The sequence below is a fragment of the Lepisosteus oculatus genome, chromosome 7, assembly GCF_040954835.1.
Source record: "Lepisosteus oculatus isolate fLepOcu1 chromosome 7, fLepOcu1.hap2, whole genome shotgun sequence".
NCBI classification, from domain to species: domain Eukaryota; kingdom Metazoa; phylum Chordata; class Actinopteri; order Semionotiformes; family Lepisosteidae; genus Lepisosteus; species Lepisosteus oculatus.
In genome coordinates this window covers 54,858,383-54,880,750 of record NC_090702.1, presented here as the reverse complement: position 1 = coordinate 54,880,750, position 22,368 = coordinate 54,858,383, and the positions used below count along the sequence as shown (strand labels likewise).

General features: G+C 43.0%; 1 protein-coding gene across 2 annotated transcripts in view; it reads right to left on the bottom strand.

Moving 5' to 3' along the window:
• nup37 (nucleoporin 37) overlaps positions 1-22,368 on the bottom strand; it is a 39,395-nt gene that overhangs the window by 4,204 nt on the left and 12,823 nt on the right. For both annotated transcript variants that reach the window (XM_069192811.1, XM_069192810.1), the window contains one exon: positions 5,833-5,923. In XM_069192811.1, the coding sequence (XP_069048912.1) occupies positions 5,833-5,923 (91 nt within the window). The remainder of the gene's footprint in view (positions 1-5,832; positions 5,924-22,368) is intronic.

Sequence of the window (22,368 nt, the reverse complement as noted above, 5' to 3'; positions counted from 1 at the left end):
CCCCGCGCTGGACTGGTGCCCCGTCCGGGGTGCGTCCTGCCTTGTGCCTGTTGCCTGCTGGGATAGGCACAAGCTCCCGGCTAACCTGAATTAGAAGAAGTAGTTAGAAAACGGATGGATGGTTAGACAACAGATGGATGGCTATTAGTGGCATTACCAAGCACAATTAAGTGTGGTTGCTATTTGGCACGGTATCATTCAGCTTCTGAAAAAGCCTTTCAAGAGAAGTGTGCTCTTCAGCTGCTCTGAATCGGCGGGCAGCAGACATGTTTGCTTCATTCCCCTGTCTAGATGCGTCCACATATTCGACAGTTCACATGGGGCTCCGCTGCAGCCACCGCTGTCTCCGAGCCCCGCGGCCTCACAGCTCCTGGATCCTGGGGTCAATTCTGGGGCTCCTGTCTGTGTGGGATTTGCATGTTATCCATGTGTTCATGTTGGTTTTAACAAGGCGCTCTGGTTTCCTCCCACCTTCCAAAGACATGCTGGCTGGGTTATCTGGTGTCTCTTAATTGTCCTTGTTCCGCACTGAAGGGCAGTGGGGGTGGCGTGGCGGTGACCACTGCTTCCTCACAGCTCCAGTTTAACTCCGGGCTACAGCGGCTGTCTGTGTGGAGTTTGCATGTTTCTCCAACGTTTGCATGGAGTTTCCACCTGGTACTGTGCCTCCCCAGGACACGCAAGTGAGGTCTGACAGGCTGCTGTATATTGTCCAATTTGGGGTATGGTTTCATTGCGACTTAATGCCTGGGCTGAAGGGTTGATCTTATCTAGTACAACTACCAGTGGCCCTGTGTCTTCAGAGCAAAAAAACGCACAAGTGTTCGAGCATGGTGGCGTAGATAGCCGCCTCTCGTCAGCGGCCTATTCGCCGTTCTGGTGCTCAGTGCCTTTTTTCCTCTTCTGCAGTGTTGCCTCGTGGAGACACCGCATTGTCTGTGTGGCAGTTCTGTACAGCAGCAATGGATGAGAAATGAGATCTTTTGTTCCAACACTCTGCAACACGACACAGGCGATGGACTCTGCAGACAGCACGGTGGGAGTTCCCTGTCTCCCCTTCTCCACACCGACACCTCTGCTTAATGTGACTCCCAATGTTAGACTGTCTGCTCACCTGGACCTCAGAGCACAGCATGGGTGCCTCCTCGCGACACAGAACATTGAACATGCGCCTTGGCGATTTAAAAATACTTCGCAAAACTGACTTGAGGTGTAAAACGATGCAGCCAGAGCAGAGCCTCGTGATTTGCTGCACTGCCGATACCCTGCGCACACTGCCAGAAAAGAAACGGGCACCGTGACCTGCTCTGCTCGAGGTGCAAGCAGAAGGTTCTCTGGGAAGAGCCTGTAGACCACGCTCAATCCACAGCGAGCACATTGGAGGCCTCACAGCGCTGGGGCCCTGGGTTCAATTCCAGACCTGGGGTGCTGTCTTGGGGGGGGGGGGGTTGTACATTCTCCCCATGTTTGGGTGGGTTTCCTCCAGGTGCTCTGGTTTCCTCCCACTGTCCAAAGACATACTGGTAGGTTAAATGGCTTCTGGAAAAACTGGCCCTGGGGTGAGTGTGTGTTTCTATCTACCCTGCGATGGACGGGTGTCCTATCCATGGTGTGTCCTGGAAAAGAAAAATACTTGAGAACATAGTACAGTGCTCCTAAAATCTGGCTAATGCTAGATGAGGCTCCTTGATCATGTTACAACCTGCTCTTACCTCTCTTTCAACCAAAAATGTTTAAGTTTGAGTCATGGTTTTCTGAATTAATGAAAAAGACGAGGGTTATATCACTCAACTAAAATGAATTATGTCAGCAAAGTTACATATAGTTTACACATGTAACACATGTAGCCCTTCTCTGCCCTTGCCGCTACTCAATCCTGGACACCCGCAGGCTCAGAGCTGCACTCGCAACACTCCACACAGCTGCCAAGTGCTCTGAGCCAAGACACTGACTCTTCTTCTGAGGCAGAATCATGCATAGTCTAGGTTTCAAGGGGGTGACGTCATTTCTGTAAGAAGTTACCGTACTTGGCCCGTTACTTATACAGAGGAGCCTAGTGGGAGATCATGAACACATGCAGATTCTGAAACCCTACCCATGACAGGTCCACCAGAACGGAAATGTTTCAAAACTAGAGCATGACCCATGGTATAGAATGGTGATTTCTGGAATTAGTCATTCAAAAACATTTAAGTTTTTATCAAAAGTGGTGGCTTGAAAATGTGTTACATTCATGACATGCTCATGTCATCACAATCAAGTGCTCCAGCACTTCTGCTGTCCCCAGTCCATCTGCTCTTTTCTTGTTTACAATCAGCCCTAGCAGCCCATGAGTTATAAATTAGGCACTGGCTGACACACCGAGTTGAGCTGCTAAAATCTCGATCCATCTGATGAGACTGCTGCCCTCCAGAACTCTACAGGATGGCGAGGTGTTTCAGCCATTCAGAAAAATCAATCCTTTACATGTGCTCCAGTCAATAGTGCTCTTTACCTAGTCACATGCCTTTGAAAGCCAGGGTGGTCCGGCGTGTGATGATCTGACTCTCTCCTGCCTGCTGTTTCTGCAAAGCCCTGACAAGCTCTGACAGGGGTCTTTTCCAGCTCACCCTAGCACCATGGTGGAAGATTCCCGCTTTACGGCTGTCTTCTGGGGAGCTTTGCACAAGGAGGTTCCTTGTTGGCTCTACAAGTTCTAAATAAATTTAAGAGCTCCCCTTCCACCGGCCAGGACAGGTAAGCTGTACCCTGCCTCAAAAAACTCAAGACAAGAGCAACCTGCTCTACACAATGTGGCACCTGCTTCCACAAGTAGTCTTCCCTGGTCTACCAGCATTACCGTAAGCCACACTAACAAACAACACAGCCCCATGGGGCTATACCCAGTTTCTGTTCAATTACACAATGAGCAATCGTCGATCAAAGGGGAACTGAGAATGTGTTTTGCAGTCCCCCTGCTGGCAGTCCCTTTGTCACTGCACCCCTTCCGTTTGGGTCCCTGGGAGCACCCCGTCTCAGTCATTAAATGGGGTGATGAAGATGATGGGCACACAGCCATTTGACGGATGAAGAGCTTGTGCAATGAACCTCTTTGTGAGGACATGTTGAAAGTGACGAGCTTTGTGACCTCAAGAACGAGATCTCACAGCGCACCCAACTGCGTGATGTTATTATAAACATAGATCCGATGTTTCTAGGGCTCACAATCGCCATTATCCCCTTCAACACGCAAGGCAGCGTTGGTTACAGAGTGTCGCTATCTTTAGGGTGCTCGTTTTCTTCTGCTCGGGCACTGCACTTAAGAGGTTAAGAAAGAGTTGAAAACTTACACATTTTCCTTGGTCCTACATAAAACAGATGTAAGTGAAAGCCACAGTGCCTGGGCTGGAAAGACAGTTTGATTGATTGATTAATTGGTTGACTGATTTCATAGCAAAAGCAGCTGTGCAGCAGAGATGATTTATAAGTGATACTTGCACTATATTGTTCACATTCCTGAACTTCAACATGACTTCAGAAATCTGTAACAAGTTCAATTTTTAATTGTATAATCACGACATGCAAATGTAAAAAAAATAGTATTTTGGCTACATTAAGTGTTCTGATACACCCCCAAAATAATTTTTAAAGTAGAAGATACATTTTATACCATTTTCTTGCCTTTTGACTGAGATTTCTGCTCCATTAATCACAGTTTGAATGTGCTGAATTTGCAGAGAAAGAAAAGCAGCTTGGATTCCAAAAATAAGCAAAATGTAGAACAATAAATTTTGCATTTTCTTTTCCACAGTTCAGTAGTTTCTGCCCTTTCAAAAGTATTTTTGGATTCCCCAAGAAGATTACAACGTAAGCCATGATGACTGTTTCCTTGAAAAATTAATAATCATTCAGAATATACCTGATATGGATGAAATCCCCCAAACTCCCAAGTCACGCTGACAGAAATGCAGAAGTTGATGTTTTTAAATCTGTCCTAAAACAAATCCAACATCTGACTCAAGTGACCAAGCTGAAATATTCTGGAAACTACACTTTTAAAATAAATACTTATCTATTCAATTTCTGCCTTTTTACAAAATGTGCATCTTATTTCCGAACTGTCTCACCAGGGTATCCAGATCTTGATGCAAAGCCTCCGGGTCACTGCTGGAGGTATTCCTGCTGCTCGCTGAGGCAATCAGTCAGTGAGTAAACCACACAATTATCACAGGCATCCACATCAACTCTGAAGCTTGTAATATCCACCGCAACAGGGTGAGGTGGGGGCAGCTTGTTCTTCTGTAAAAACCTTCACTGAAAGCTCTCTCTCAGAGACTTCTGCACCACACTGGCCTCTCCTTTGAGAAGTGGCCAAGATCTCTGAACGAGCCGACTGGCCTCCTCTATTCTACAACCATTCTTATTACATGGGTTTCTCATTGCCATAATTAGCGGCCGTTGTTTACAATATGAAGAACTGTTATGTAAGAAAGCGCTACTCAAAGTACATCACCAGAGATCAACAGACAGTACCAGCTGACAGACAAAAACAAAGGACCAGAACCTGAAAATGGCAGAGCTCGTTTGTCACAGTCCCGGCAAGAAAACAGCACTCGCCATAGGACTGCACCTGTTGTCTGCAAGCTAAGTTATCATTTAAAAGATGTGGAAGTGTACTGAAAACAGATACAGGTGTTGAGAAGGCCAGTGGTTCACTTAACGGGGTAAAAACATGCCTTCTCTTTTCTGTTACACAGCAGCTGGGCAAGACAACTGTGGCATGGGAAGGCACAGGTCTGATTGGGTTATACACAAACAGCGGATACAGAGGGTCCCCCTTACAAGCTGCCTCGATATTAATCATTTCGTATATAGGTCACCCGTAATTAAGGAAACTAAATTTATACATTCCACAGATCTGCACTTACGTTGTTTTGCAAGGCACCAAAATCCAGCAAACTAGGTAGGCTGTGGTTTTTTTTGTTCCAGAAATGAAAGAAAGAGTGTGAAGAACAATCTAACACTAAAAATTCTGCTTTTTGGAGACAGTGATGCTTCCCATGACTATGATGATGAATTGTTACGCCCCAACATTCAAGCTGAGTTCTCCTTTGAGGCAGTGAAGTGCATTTAATAGTGAGACCACAGTCTGAAAGGACCTGGAGACACTGCTTCTATTTATTGTTTTGTCATGGGTTATACGCACATTATACTGTATGTATATACACGTGCCTGAATAGTAAATGTTAGGAAACCAATTACAATATTCCCTCTTTTCTTGTAGGGCGGTTCAGTGGCTCTGTGGCTCAGGATCTGCGCCTGTGGCTGGAAGGTTGCCGGTTCATATGCTGTGGCCGGTGGAGGAATCCTACTCCGTTGGGCCCCTGAGCAAGGCCCTTAACCCCAGCTGCTCCAGGGGAGGCGTATAAATGGCTCTAAATGGAGCCTCTTGATTGGCCTCTCTGTCTGTCCCCTGCTCCCGCCCCTCGCTCCTCCTCTCTCCCAGCTTTTGTTCTCCCGCTACTTTACCTTTGCCTACTGCCCTGTCTCTCTCACACCTGAAGAAGGCTCCACGGCCGAAACGTTGTGTTTTCTTTCTTCTTTTTTTCAGCATGGAATAAACCTATTACTTGTTCCTTTTAAACCTATTAATTGTTTTTAATAGTTTATTTTACTTTGTATGTATAGATATACACCCCATAGGTCACTGTAACCAAAGACTTTTCAAAATTATTTTTCCCCAACGTCTTGTTCATTATATAACATGATCCTTACACTGCATTTAAAAACCACACCAAACGTGCAAGAGAGATAACGTGGCTTGTTCATTGCACACTTGTTAATTGTGCCCACCTTAAAAGCCTCTTCTGGGTGCCAGCAGACACTCATCCCGGGCGAGCGAAGCAGAAACGAGGCACTCTGAGATCCGTCTAACTCCCAGACCCTAGGGAGCAAGCAAATGTGAAAAGGGTAAGACACACATGAAAAAACACATCTGCACACAATACAGAAAAACTATCACTTGGCATAACTAATACGGTCAGGACCACCCTAATACGTAATACGTAACTAATACGGTCAGGACCACCCAGCTGAAGCAAACACGTTCAATAAAAAATGTTCTGTAGTTTAGAACAAATAAAATATCGAACAGTTTCAATGGACACATGCCAAGGCTGCCCTCTAATCAATCAGAGAGCTGAACCTGGTGTCTCACAGTTTACAAGAATAACAACAATTAATAATAATAAAGAACTTTACAGGTCATGGGGATCCCCTCCACCACCACCAGTGTGCAGCCCCACCTGGGTGATGTGACAGCAGCCAGAGTGCGCCAGTACACTCCCCACACACCAGCTCTCAGTGGTGAGGAGAGCAGAGTGCACCAGTACACTCCCCACACACCAGCTCTCAGTGGGGAGGAGAGTAGAGTGCACCAGTACACTCCCCACACACCAGCTCTCAGTGGGGAGGAGAGCAGAGTGCACCAGTACACTCCCCACACACCAGCTCTCAGTGGGGAGGAGAGCAGAGTGCACCAGTACACTCCCCACACACCAGCTCTCAGTGGGGAGGAGAACAAAGAGATGAAGCCAGTTCAGAGATGGGGATTATTAGGAGGCCATGATTAGGAATGAAAGGCCAGGGGGGACTTTAGCCAGGACACCGGGGTTACACCCCTACTCCCTGCCTTGGGATTTTTAATGACCAAGGAGAGTCATTTTTCACCGTATAGTGTCCCCGTCACTATACTGGGGCATTAGGACCCACAGAGACCGCAGGGTGAGCGCCCCCTGCTGGCCCCACTCACACCTCTTCCAGCTGCAACCTTTCCCAGGAGTCTCCCATCCAGGCTCACACCTGCTGAGCTTCAGTGGGCTGCCAGTTGAGAGTTGCAGGGTGCTATAGCTGTTTTACTGGGTAAGAGCGCTGTGCAGAGAAATGAACTGAACCTCCAGGCCATGCGTGAGGCAAGAAACAGTGCACTCCTGAAGACTGAAGTCTGCCATGGCTCCCTAAATTGCAGACATCTAGCAAATACCCAGCGGCTTGATCACTACACCCACACACACCTGCACCATGAGCACGTTGCGCGCCCCTCAACAAGTCCAGAATCTTACAGTACACGGGTGCCGCTGTAAAAATGAACTTAACAATGATAAATAATCAATAAAACAAACAGAGATGATGGATAGAGAAAACACTATGTGATCCCAGGCCGTGGTTGGCACAAGCAGAATGTACACAGAAAGGTCCAGTAAGTGTCTCCTCACCTCTGAGCTCCCTCTGTCAGCCAACGGAGGGAGAAAGGGAAGGTAGCTGATGGTGAAGGAAATTCACATCCCTTGGCTTTGACTTGACACTGGGTCCCACCCATCTTACCCTCACTATGCGCTGCCAACAGTAACACTCCTTGCAGACTCCTTGCAGTCAAGACTGCCTAGCAAAATAATGCCCAATGTGTTCATTTTCTAGCCCCCTGCAATTCCATGAAAGAAGAAGGACAGACACAATCTGCAGCGTCAGGTGTATCAAAACAAGATTTAAAATGGAGCTGCCAGAAATCCATAGAAACTCTAGGCCTGTACTGCAGTCTGCATGTGAGAGAAAGCTCCAAAAAAAAGAGTAATAAAAAACACCCAACAATGCCGGAAAAAAAGCATATCAGCCTTTTTTTTCTTTTGTTTCCTGAGAGAACCTTCTCGTAACATTTTCAAACAATAAAAAAGAGAAATAAAACAAGTTTCCTATGAAGCCATGCCTTGGCAGAGAGGAGGATTCTTTGAAGTGACAAATGTGGCACCATTCTTATCTACTGGGTCCAAGAAAATATCACTTGCTTGACTGAGGAACACACAGCAAGTCACAAACCACAAACAGAGCATTAACCGAGGAACCTTGGAAATGCCTTCACAGCTTAGTCACCCTTGCACCATGTATGGGTCTCATTAACTCAACATTTTACTAGCTTTTCTCGACTAGAAAATCCATGTGTGCTTCTGTGATTGGACATGGAAAGCTGAGTGTCATGCCTCTAGAGCTTTGACAAGAACTTTGCCCTTTGCCAGGGCCTCCCTTCTGATGGCCTTCCAGGGTCTACAGTGCCTTAAGTTCAAAGAATCATTCTAAACGGAATTAAAGTTCCAGAAGAAACCAATGTGCAACTTTTGCCCTATATGTTTGAATGAACATGAACGGAAGCACACCTGTCATTTACCCATTACAGCAGAACTGTTCTGCTTTAACAGAAACTGAGACAACGTAAAGATCTTCATCCTGAAAGCTGTGAGGGAACGTACAACAGGCCACATTCAGCACAAATGCACACAGGCACATTCACAAAACAGAACCACAGCGTTAGTGAATCGCTGCAAATGCACAAGTATGCCACAGTGCTGGACCTTTTTAACACGTTAGTTGGGAATTGTGGGTGTGTTTCTGGCCACACATAATCATACTGCGAATACATACTAAGAAAATGGCCAAGCTGGGTGCAAAAAATAAAAGTGAAATTTCATACGGGCCAGATAACTAGATGTTTTCACATAGTCCTCTAATTTTCGGTGGTGTTCATACAGGCTCCCCACATTTACCTTGCCCCCAGCGAGAAAAGAACAAAAGACATTGTATAACAGGAAGTTTTACGGATTTGTTCATGTACCCTGCTGAAAAAAAATCAAAAGATGTCATACTTAATCTTAATAGCAACGCACAGACCACGGCCATAAATAATTAAAGCCCAGAAACACAAAGGTCACGTTTACTTGCATCCCCGTGGTCAGTTTTTTTGTAAACGCCCCTCTGATATGGATCACACTGACAAGACACCGACTGTAGTGTGCCACGGGGTTCTGGCACTTCTGAGGGGGGATATTTTTCCATTTCTCCAGAGAGAGCCGCTCCAGGTCCTTTAGACCACTTGGTTTCAATTTGTGAACTGCTTTTGCAATTTCCAACCACAAATGCTGGACTGGCTCGAGGTCTGGTGAGGGAAAGGCCCAGTCGAGAACATTTATTTTGTGTGCAGTTAACCACTTCTTTGTCAAATGGGCGTTTGCCTCCCTCTCGCGCTGGAACGGCCATTCCTCCCACCAGGCCAGAGCTCCCTGGCAGAGGAAGCTACAGTAGGTGTCTGGCTAAACCGCGCAGGAAAGCACTGGACTTCACGGCCGACCCTGTCTTTACAAGGGGCGCCAGGAGGCCGAGACGCAAAGCTGCCCCGAAACACGATCAGACCTCCTTTTCATATTTCACAGTGGTTATGAGCGTTTTCTCAACACGAGCCTTAGCAAACATAACTCGGATAAGCGTGCTCAAAAGGCTCCATTTTCATTTCGTCTGATCATTAAAACAAGGTCCCAATTGACGTTCAGGCACTTTCTTTTTTTTATTTAAAGACAATTATGATTGTGCTCCTTGCAGTATTATTCTAATTGAGACATACTCCTATCCATAACATTCTATAATTATAATTATAATATAATTCTATAACGTATTTTGTTCCCGTTTCATTGGGCTGTGTGCATCTTAAGGTTTCCTAAATACATTTGACTGTTCTTTCCTGAAAAAGCAGGAACACCTGGCTTTGTGTTTTTAAATTCTCCTCTCTAAGGCCAATATCACATCTATTACATAGAATCAACAATCATTTGCTGATTGTTACAAAAATCAGTTGCATTCAGTTCTTCTCTTGACATATGCTAACTCGGGAGAAGGCATTCGGCAGAAAACAATTTAAAATTATTTTCTGCACAGGTAATTGATGAAATTTTCATCTGGGTCCTAAATAATATATTACACTTGTTATAACCATACATTTTCCATGTAATAACGTGCAAAAAGAGTGGGAAATAAATAAAGCATGCTGGAAAAATGTGTTAAAATAATTAGTGTTTGCGTTTTTAACTGTTTCAAAAACAATATCAAGGGCTCAGCCAGAATATGAAGATAAAAAAACACGGAGTTTGCTAAGTATTGGGTGTATCTTGCATTGCCTGCTTGTGAATCCCAGGGCAGCTGTGACATTTAAAAAACCATCTGAAGTCTCCTTCTACCATGGTGCTGTTGGGAGTGAGACCCACCACACAGGCGCTTGTGCATGCTGAATAAAAATCAAATCAAGGGGTCTCCTGAGTTCAGCCAGTCAAGACTCTCACCCCAAGAGTATCTGAGCTCCGCGATCCAGACGTCGGAAATGAAGCCTGGGTTATGTCACTAGCTGACTGCGACCGGGGCTTTCCCAAGAGGCAAGAGCTGTTATGGGCAAGGCAGGGATTACTCAGCGCAGGCTCTCCTAGCAGGCTAGAAATGACGTCCATGTAGGACACACCCCTTTGCAATTGAAGCCAAACCTCCCGTCACTTGCAGCAGACCTTACAGCCTGACAAGTGAGAAGTGGTCTAAAATTCAATAAACACTTCTTAAGGAAAAAGGTAAGTGACCTGACAGGTGAGCCAGGAAGAGCTCACTCCCCCACAGCCCCCCCACCAGGTGGGTACAGTGGTCACTTCTGTGAGCAGAGGCAAAGAGAAAACTGGTGATTCCAGATCGGGTGGAACTGACGTAACTGCCCACTGTAAATTTATTAAGAAAAGAAGAGGTGGCCATTTATTCCATCTACAGTAGCTTGCTCATTTGCAAGCAGCTAATTTTCATGTAATGTATTAAGTTTCATTTAGTACATTAACCATTTCTCTTTTATCCCCTAATTTTAACCTTCAGGTTATTCACTTTTCTACATCTCTCTTGGCTTTCTCTATATCGCTTTACCTATGCTTGCAACTCATTCCATTAGCTGGATGTTTTTAATGACTTTATAAAGTGCTTGCTTTCTCCTTATATTTTATGTACCTGATATTCTTACACTCAGGATGAAGCTGTTATGTGCCTTTTAGCAAAATCTGTTTAAGCTGTTGCCATCCATTCTCTACGGATTCCACATTGATCCTGTCTGATTAAACGTCTCTCAAACTGTGCTTTAGTTTCTCCACTAAAAGAAGAAACAATAACACAGTTTAGCTTTCCTGAAGTTGTAAACCTACGATGTGAATTTTACTGGTGTAATTTGAAAGTATATTTCAAACCATATCACGACCACAGTTCCCTAATAGTTCTCCTGCCTGTTTTATGTTGACTTTATATTTTATGTTGTTTGAAACGACTAAATTATTTTTTTTAGTCCCTGGGGCCCTCTTCAGCTCCACGCACTGTATATTTCCCTTCCAGAATTTCCTTGGATCTGTCTGTAGATCCTTAGACCAAGCTGACTGATGTCCATCTTTCTCAGATACAATCCCTCACAGCTGCAGACAGACTTTGCCATTCTAAACATTTCCAGTGGTTTTCTATGGTTTGCATTAAGAATGTATTTTCATAAGAATGATGTGATTTACCATGGTTCTGTGATTCCAATTATACCATCATTAAAAAAGACACTTGGACCGCAATCAAGGACATAACTGACAAACTTCAACAGAAACCACAAACCAAGATAAACGCAATTAAGTACAGTCATCACCTGCTGTACGTGCATCCACTATACAAGTTTTAGTTCATACGAGACATAGCAATTCCCACCTTTTTTCATTTTAACAAGCAAATGGACTTTCACTCTCACAAGCTGGGCTTTTGGAAAGCATTGCAGAGATTCTTCTCCTTTCGCATCTTCTCTGATGAGGAATTTATTATTTTCCATTCTAACATTTTTATAATAAAAGGCTTGTGTGTGTTAAGTGTATATGGAATAGGATAGTACCTAAACTTTATGGATTTGCTAACAATTGCCGTGGTGTAGCTACTGTACCAGAAATGAGCAGGACTGTTAAAGTTTTCCTACCTATTGTTTACCATGGGAGAATTCTGGCCAACACAGAGGACAGTCACCACCCCACTGCCCTCAGGCAAGAGATACAAGAGCATAGGGACACTGACCACCAGATTCCTCAATAGCTTCTACCCACAAGCAGTGCGACTGGCGAACACATTTAGCCATTCCCCTCGGACCACACCTACACCCTCTACCTCATTTCAATTTCTTATTTATTGCACATCTCCAGTCATTGTTAACATGTCTGCATTGTTTACATTCAAACTGTTTATTTGTTTACTTGTACACCCTACTGTTTGTTTGTACAGTATACTGTCTTGATGCACTGTCTGCACGTCATGTTTTTACACTTGTTTTAACAATGGAGAGACTTTCTATCAGTAAGAATTCCATTGTACCAGTACATGGACCGGTTACATACAGCAGGGGTGGGGAACGTCATTTGGTCTGGCCCTGCCAAGTCAACCGCAGGCGTAGAGATGAGCGATAATTCGATAATGCTAATTATCGCGATATAATTTTCCTCTATATAATTTTAACAAAAGCTCGATATATATGTTTCTGTTTGCATGTTTGCACATGCGCACAAAATACTGCGCGAGTGTGCATGCGTGTTGCAAACCGGGCAGCTAACAGATTTGTTTAATGTTTCTGCTGTTTGGCAAGTGCTGTGTTCTTAAAATAAAGAGTTGTTTAATTTACCAATTAACTGTCTGGTTTCTTCAACTTTCACTCAGGAGAAAAAATCTGCCTTTCAACTTGAAAGAAATAATAATTTGACATTTATCGTGATAATTATCGATATCGACTAATACGAACATTTTTATCGTGATATCGTGATAACATGACGGGTCAGACACGCATGCTTCTCGCTGGCTGCCCGCGGCCCGACTGCCTGTATTGCGGTGACTCAGAGGACAGTCAGTGCCAGGCAGGCTGGGAGTGTACACGTTGCGAAAGTGTTAACACACTGCGTTTTACGAACTGCGGGATGAAGTCAAGCAGTTCATGGAGATGAAGGGAAAACCTGTCAGGGAACTCAATGATAGCAAGTGGCTGTTTGATCGACTGTGCTCCAGACTGACCGACGCAAACCTGGAAAAGTACAGTAGCAACATCATCAATACCAGCTAACATCACAAGCCTCACCAAAGAGAAGCAGTTCTAGCCATCACATTAGGGGTGTGTTAATTAAATGTTTGACCAAATATAGCAGGCTAATTTTAAATTGATAATTTTGTATGGCCCGTGAATGATGTTATAAATATCCAAATGGCCCTTGGCAGAAAAAAGGTTCCCCACCCCTGACATACAGTATGGCAATAAAGTTCAAGTTCATTAAGGTGCAGTTTGGGTGTTTGAAGGTATATATTTTTTTATTTCTGATCTGACATGATAACATGGGAAGTAAAGTAAGAGTTTTCACCTTATGAGCAGTTTCTGAGGAACTAATTAAGATAGTATAACTATGATTACTGTACTTAAAATCGTATCAGCCATGCACTCATTAAGGCGCAACAGAGCTCGGACTGGAAAATGATATGATTTTAGTAGTGTGCACGAGGATTATGTGTCGCGTTGGTTTTACCTAAACGGCGACTTTAAAAGCATGAACTAGACTTGGCTTCCACTGATGAAACCCAAGAGCAGGGTTCACCATCCCCCTGCAGATAAAGATTGTCTGGTCCAATAGAAGACATCAGCTTGACGAAACATCCCATGCAGCAGCACTTCACGGTCTGCCTTCTGAGGCACAGACAATAACGATGCTTAGCTTCTGCAATTTGACATGATAGAATTTCAAGACAGCTTGTCCGCAATCCAGCCGCGCTTAATTAGATTAATTAATTAGAAACACACGCTCAGGGCCACCTTCAAATGTCCACACACAGACAGGACTTCTCATTTTCACATCACGACCCCTGAAGGAACCTGTGCCTGTTAGGAGTTGACAATTAGGTCCATGTTAATGGTTAATGCCTGGGCAGGCATCTTCAAGGTTTCTTGAGTGCAGGTGTAACTCATGTGTCCTACATGTGATTAGAATTAGCAACATGAAAGAGAATAGTCTGAGCTGATTACGGTCTTGGTTACTTGCCCAAGACCTAACTGCATAACTTTCTCACCTTGTTTACATATTATATGGTAAGAAACTGCTACTGACCAATCATAAATGTACGTTATTTGAATGAAAATTCTGCTCATCTTCAAGAATAAAAACCTGGTGCTGTCTTTAGGAAAGTGAGTGAGAGACGGGGTCAAGCTGATAACTTCGGCAGTCCTAATTTCTTTATTGCAATAAAGAAGTCTTCAGCTTGGTTTACCAGAGTCGTGTGGTTTCCTGAGAAGAGGGTCTAACACTCCTTAGCAACTCTTTATGAAGCAGAAACCCCTAATTAAACCTGCCTTATTCAGCATTAACTTTGTTGATGCACATCTTATCACACAGTTTTGAATAACGGTGAATAGGACAGAAAGAGACTGAAGCATCTTTCTTTAAAACGCTCAATGGCTTGAGCTCAACAGGTCTGGGGATTCTCCCCCCCCCCCCCCCCCCAGGAAAATGAATTCGAAAAGGTTTGTCTTAACTATATGAAGCACAGGCCTAATGCAGCCTATAAAAACCCAAACACCTTCGATTAAAAAAGAAAAAAATCTTTAAAAAAAGAGCCTAATGGCAAAGTGTAAAGGATCAACAATTAAAAAAAACACTGCTAGCTCAACATCTTTGAAGGGACAGTCTGGCGTGTGATTAACTAAAAATAGATTCTGGACAAACAAAAGACGATAACGGAGGACTCAGAGCTTTGGGTGAAATGGGTGCTGACAGCTGAAAGAACAAAGGCTGAAATAAGAAGATTAATTCAAGCTAAAAATACTGTGGAATGCATTGCAAACTGATTTTTTACTTTGTCATTTAAACCCCTCATTGTGGCACAGATGACATAATACCTTGGTTCCTAAAGAAACGATGCCTTAGAAAATAACGACTAGCACAACAAACAATTAAACTTGAACACTAAAAACAATGTGGAACTAGACAATGTGCAAGATGTTGAAGTTTTATGAACAACGAAGATTAATGCTACAATGTATTCTGAGAAGAAATGAGGGTTTCAGAACAGCTGAAAATGAGAGAAGGCCATTTGGTCCATCTGTCCATATAGCCTCATTGTTCTGTTAGGAGGATCTTGACATTTGCGAGGGTTCAGTGCAGAAAACCATCACAAATAGTCCAACTTTACATATAACCAAGTCCACTCCTACACCATCTCATAATGTACTAGACGGAGTATATTGAATGTATGGTTAAAAGATGTAAGTAACTCTATGATAATTTAAGTACTAATGCATCGACTTTAAGTTAAGTAAGACAAACATTGGTCAAAATTAAAAACATGAATCCCTCCTCTGTATCCAACTGATGCCTGCTCTCTCTCTCTTTGCCTGCCTTCCCAGCTAATATCCTGTTCTGTGATCAGCACACCCCACTGTAATGAAAAGAGCAATAAGACTGTCAGAGCTCCTGTACAGTCGTCTCCAGTCGTCACTCCCCACACTGCTGACACAGAGCATGTTGGGATGCAGGGCTGTGGGCACTTGGGCAGGGGGCAGGGAGAGGCTCCCTCATTGGCTCGATTTGTCTCATCATCCTAGACTGTTGCTCAGCTAATTTTAAAATTGCACTTCATCCTGCTCTGCTCTTCTTCTGTCCTAGATTGAATCGTGAACTCAAAGATGTCGGGACCACACTGTAGATGGTTATTCACTGAAAGTCAGCCCTGTTTCTTACCTGGAGAGAAACTGGAGAGAATAAATCCATAAACTGTCGCATCAGCTGACGTCGGTGGATTTAGAAAGTACCACTTACTTGCTGTCTTTCACATTCAACACTTACAGGTTACTAGATACAAGCCCAGTACAGTGACCATGTGCTTGTGTATCTGTTTTGCATTATCACAAGACCATTTACAATTGTGATAACGTTTTACTAGTAGAACTGATTTCTAGTCGTGCTGTACTCTGAAGGTTTAAATCAAAGATATATTGTGAAACAGCTGTATTTTCATACATAAGATGTCATATTAAAACGTTTGCAAACAGAATGAAGCCATTCTGCCATTTTCCCCTTTTTACTTTTTTGCAGCTATGATCCCAGGATCTCATCTGTTTCTTGAAAGAAGCCCAGGTATCGAATTCAGCCTCATGGCTGGGTAGGGTCTTCCACACTCCCACAATCCTCTGGGTAAAGTGGCTCTTGTGCTCAATTCTAAATGCATATCCACAGTTTCCACTTGCAACTGCTGGTCTGTGTTTCACATATTCTTATTCACTGGCAACATCTACCCAACAAAAACAGATAACTGGCAGTGAAATGTGATGAGAAGCAAATATTTTTCTTACTTAAAATGCACGTGGAAATGATTCGTCACCATCTTGGGTGACAAATTCTACACGCATAACAGGTACATAAACTACCCCAGTCCTCTCCGGTTAACAGCCTCAAACTGCGCAACACCCGCTAATGCATGTAGTTGACAAAGTTTCCTAAAGAAACCAAAACCATTACCCTGATATTTCTTGGAAAAACAAGACGCCTTTTAATTTGGAACACACTAAGCTCAAATAATAAATGCCACAAGCATTGCATGTGAATTAGCAATTTATTAGGTAATTCAGAAGACTTGTTTCAATTTAAATCAAAGTGATATTCTTCCAAAGCACCTCCAAATGTCAAGATGACTTGTTGAGGGTTTTATCATGTACTCAAAATTATTCTTTAAGCAAGCCAGACAGGATTTACACCAGATGCTGAAAGCACTGTTATCTGAAGCTATGAGCTAAAACAGCCTAGAAACAAATTAAAATCAGTCTTTTATTATTCACTGTTCTCTTCTAGTTTAATGTTGCTGTACTTTAACTTTGCACATTAAATGCTAGTGCTAAACAAAAACTACAAATCATTTCACTGACCCCCCACATTGTTAAAAACAGATCCAGATCCTCTCGCAGTGCCTGTGTGTAATTGAAAACACCACAAATACAAATTTATAGATTTAAAGGGACAATATAACAGCGCTGGAAATCTGAATGGCTGGAGTCCCTGAGTGGCTGAAACCATAAAGGCTCTTGCGTCAGAGTGCAAGCTGAGCCCTAGAGACTCGACTCTAGTCCTGGCTATATCACTCGCCGCCTGCAGAGAGCATGAACCAGCTGGGGTATTCTTACCTCTGTGACCCCAAAGGCTTGCTGGGAAAGAACAAGCTTGCAGCCCTGTGAGAGACCAGCCGTAGAGTCTCGACTTTCGCAGTCGGGGTCCAGGCTAAGCCACGCACCTCCTGCAGCTAGGGTATCCTCCCAACTGTCACCCCTGTGACCCCAAAGGTGACCCCTGTGACCCCCCCTGGCACAAGCGAGCTTGCATAGCTGTCAGCTTGCGGTGCAGTTCGCATGCAAGCTAATGAACAGGTATATTTTTTAAAAATAATATATTGCATGCTTACATTTTTCATTTACTATTTACTGGCAGTGTTATTAGAATTTGGATTGTATCATTCACTACTCGATTGCTTAATTGGGAGGTTTTGAAAAATGTTTTCATTTATGGTTAGGTGACCTTTTTGAGGCAAGTTCACCCCGATTTTGTATTTACTTCTATTGAACTGCACCTTATTAACCTTGGTAATGCATTTTGTCTCTTTCAGGATTGCAAATGTATTATCCTTTCATAAAAGGAGACAGAAGTGAAGAATACTTGGAAAACATTCACGTTAAGATACCGCCAACGAACTAACTTCTAGAATTACAACAGTTGATAGCACTAAAGCATCTGACAAATTTAGATTTTCAAAAAGCTTTTGATAAGGTCCCTCATTAAGGCTTAATTCTCTAATTAGAAACTACAGGAATCCAAGGTGAAGCAGGGATCATAAACTAATTAAACATGAAACAGCATGTCTACTTAAGAGTCGTAACTTCAACTTTGACACCACTGTCTGCAATGGTGTGACCTATCGCTCTTCCAGATCTAGACCAACAATTTAGATTCCGATATACTGTAGTTATCAAGCTAGTCAAATTTACAGATACAAAAACAGGAGTAATGACATACACAGTAACAACCACGACAACATTATAAAAAGACTCAGACAAAATCATGAATTGGGCAGAACCAAAATCATGAATTTGGGCAGAAACAACATTTAAAAATTACAAAGTGCAATGTGATCTACAGAGGTTGTAGAAACTCTGCTGATCAGATTCTGACCTTCAGGATGCTGGAATCTTACATTCATGATTCCAAGCAAAGCCATTTGGAAACTTCACAGCTTCTACACTGCACCACAACATACTGTAGGGCTCTCTTAACCTAATTTGGCAATAAACAGAAAATGTGATTTTAAGAAGATAAAAAAAGAATGCAGAAGCCTTAAAAAGCAACTGTAGTTTTTATTTACCCCCGTGATCTAGATTCACCCACCCTCCTTAGGACCTTAGAATAGCTTGTTCTGTCCTAAGGTTCAAGCTCATGCCTTTTAAAAAGCCTGCTGAAAGCCAGCTCAGTTGCTGGGTGTCTATGGTTGCATATAAGCCGGCCGCAGTTCATTTAGAATGAAAGCCGGGGTCAAGCCAGGGTTGTGCCTTGTGAGAGGCAGGCCTTTAAATCAGTTTCCCACCAGACCCAAATGAACGCACCTCTGTCAGTTTCTCAGTAGTATGTGCGACTTCCTGTTTGAAAGAACCCACTGAACTTCACCTCAAGTAAACCTCTATTCAAGCTGACATAACAGGGCTGGTGATCTCAACCCACTTCCCAGTGGCTTACAAAAACCTGCTACAATCCAAGTTTGGAAGAGCTTAAGTTGTTTTTACCACTGGCTTTTATAATTCCTCCAGCAGTTAAGCAAAACAGCCTTATCAGTTTATCCCTCCTTTTAAAACAATTTTGATTTAAATGACACGTACAGCACCTTATTACTCACATGCAGTGGCAAATGCCAATACTGTTTTCATGGCTGAAGAGAGTATAATCAACCACACGCTGTTCTTCTGCATTTAAAGCTCTGAAGTTTTTTTCAGAAAACAAGGGGATACAAATTAAGCTAATATTTGCCTGCAGAGTCAACATTAACCCAGTGAAATAAGCTGGCAAACGACACTAGCTCTGCTTTCAATACACGGACTTCACATTTCATTTTAAACATCAGATTTTGAAGAAGAAAAAACATGACGTAGTATTCTACTTTATTACTCTGGACAGTTTTACCATGCAACAACTGCAGAACTATAAAAAACTAGTAAGCTGCTTCTTATATTCTACAATATAATACTATAAAACATACAACTAGGAACATAGCAGGACATGAATTAACAGTAAAACCTTATGACCTTATGAACATGAAATGGTTATTCCCGTGGTAGCAGAACTGACTTATAGAATAACTCACGAGAGAAAATTAAACCCTAATAAAGCTCTTGGCCACAGAGGGCAGATATGTTGCTGAAGGAGAAAGCAAAATGAATTCCTCACCTCAGAGACACCTGTATTCATTCTTCACCACAGCAGAAAACAACCCTCCTCAACCTGCCAGGGCGATCTAACGTCTTGACTAAGTTCAGTACAAAACTGTTAAGATTTAACTTCTACAATCTTAACAGGGATCACCTATATTCCAAAGTCTGAGCCCACTATATTATTAATTATTTTTCTTAATATTAATCCTTACACTTGTATAGCTCTTTTCTGGACATTCCACTCAAAGTGCTTTACAGGTAATGGGGATCCCAGTGTGCAGCCCCACCTGGATGATGCACCAGTACCCTCCCCACACACCAGCTCTCAGTGGGGAGGAGAGCAGAGCGATGGAGCCAGTTCAGAGATGGGGATTATTAGGAGGCCATGACTGGTAAAGTCCAGGGGGAAATTGCGCCAGGAACTAGGAATTAGGAACTAAGTTTTATGTCTCATACAATGGATGGTGCTTTTATAGTATACGTTGGCATTTACAGTATAGTGTCCTGATCTCTATACTGGGGCATTAGGACCCACACAGACCGCAGGGTGAGCGTCCCCCTGCTGGCCCCACTGACACCTCTTCCAGCAGCAGCCTTAGTTTTTCCAAGGATTTCTCCCAGCCAGGTACTGACCAGGCTCACACCTGCTGAGCTGCAGTGGGCTGCCAGTGGTGACTGCAGGGTGATATGGCTGCTGGCGTGTATTTGAACAGGTGCGTGACTTAAAACGGTCTTAAAATAAACCGTCAGCAGAGCAAACCTGAGGGGCACCTCGGTGAAATCAAAGATTTCTTTTTCTTTTTTTTTTTTTACACAGGATGGAAGCCTCTCTTCTTAACATGATCTTTGTATAAAAATCTTAATCTCCCCCCCCCACCCCCACTGCCCTCTCAGGTTCTCCGTTTCCACCACGAGACAGAATTTCAAAACTTCATGCAGATTTCAACGCCTCTGTTTTCTCTGGCGTGACTGGAGCTCGATCAGAGCACAGGAGCTTCCTGCAGTAGTGACCTAGACCCCGCCCTGGCCCCCAGCTCCCAGTCTGGATCCCTGCCCTCGGCCTTAACAATCATAGGATATGAATCAATAAATACAGGCTAACTCGACAAACGCCACGCGGGCAGATACCCACAGAGATCCATGAGTTCATGGAAACAGAACTCCTGTTGCAATAATAGCTCCCGGGAGTTTAAGATTGGGGAAAGAAAAAACAACAGAAATGGCACACTTGTGAGGAGTGACATTCAGGTGGATGGCTCAAGAAAACCAAAAACTGTAAGGAGTTGCTATAGTGCTGCCTGTAAGTTCTTAATGCCTTTTAGCCACAGACACACGCATACATGCACTCGTAGCAAGAGGAGGAGAGGCCAAACAAGCAGGAATGGCTGCCTGGATTTATGACAAAACTGGCACTGGAATCTGTTGCAGTATGTTCAGCATAGGTACATTTTCTGAACTACATAAGTATGTATTCTTTAGTTCTCAAGGGAGAGCAGATAAATTACTGTATTCCAGTTATTCAGGATACAAGTACTGCAGCATCGCCTGCTGCAAGGATCAGTCAAGAGATTTCCTGAGCCTATTTGACGCCATATTTTAGTAAACAGCATGGCAAGGCACGTGATACCCATAATTCTGTACCATGATCTACAGAAATGGTGCAGCATTTTCTGTCTGTTTAGATCTTTTGACGGGTTTATGTAGTATTTTCAGAAGATGTAGAAACTAGACAATAGCATAAAAACTACGGTACTAAATTTCAATGTTTCAATGAATAACACAGAAGATGCTGGAGTGGGAGTGTGGCACTGTGCCAGCCTGCAAGCTGCAAAGGAACAAGCAGAGGTTAATTCCACGCTGGAAAGTAGAAAGAAGAAACATGTTGCGGCTTGTTTAGCCTCTTTCAGCTGTGAGACGTAGAAGAATGTAAAATGGATTTTATGAGGAGTGGTGTTACAATATACCCATAAACTGAAGTTCTTTTATCCAAACTATGGAGAAAGGGTAAAGGCAACTTCTGGAGCTTTCATCTTATTCCCCAGACAGTACAACATCAATAAAACAACAGGGTCAGGCTAACTTCTCTGGATCTCAGGTCTGAACAGGGGACAAGTGCAAGAAAACACTGCAAAACAGATTTGCACTGATGCTGGGCAGCACGCCTACAACAGCTCAAGAAATGAAATAAAAAAACAGTTTTGTTTTAAGCAAACCATCAACGAAACATGATACATTTGAAAAAAGGATTGAGCCAGCCTAGACGTCAGTCAACCCAGTACTATTGCACATTTTTAGCATCTGCTAATGCTGTTCGTTTGTCATAATGAGGAAAACACATACAAGCAGGCACAGCAAACTGAAATGAACCTACAGCTACCGAGAGCGACGTGCCCTTTTTCCATTAAAATTAATTGAAATGCACTGTTTAGCCAGCATGTTAACAATTACCCAAAGGAAAAATAAAAAATCCTGAAGACTCAAATGCTAATTGGATTTCCACATTTAACCAATTACTTAGAAAAACTCAAAGCTTGTGAAGCAGTTGTGCAAATCCACTATGTAACATTTCTACATGTTATGCTTAGCTTTAGATTTCATACTGGAAGAGCTGTGTCAGTGGTTTCTGCACCATTAATAAGGAACAGAAAACACTTTCAGCACAACTGTTCTCACTTTCCCACCCCGCCTTCAGCACAGAGTAACCTTCAGCTCACCTCGACAAAGTAAGTTAGCCATGCTGCCATTTGCTATCATTTTCAGTAAAAGGACATGTGATTTTTGGAATGAGATAGTGAAAGTCATTTTATGAACAATCGAAGGAAATAGAAGAAAAACATTTAATGTAGAAGCAGCAACAGCACAGAACAAGATTACTCTCAATTCAAGTGAAACTGTTAGCATCCACAACACTCTTTAAAAATGTTAGCATTTAAACTATGATACACCGAAAAACGAATTTAAACTAAAGATGATTAAAATTATGAGCGTAACACCACATTTCTAGTACTTTAGTATTTTTTGTTCAAAAAGAAAAATAGAGGCAAGAC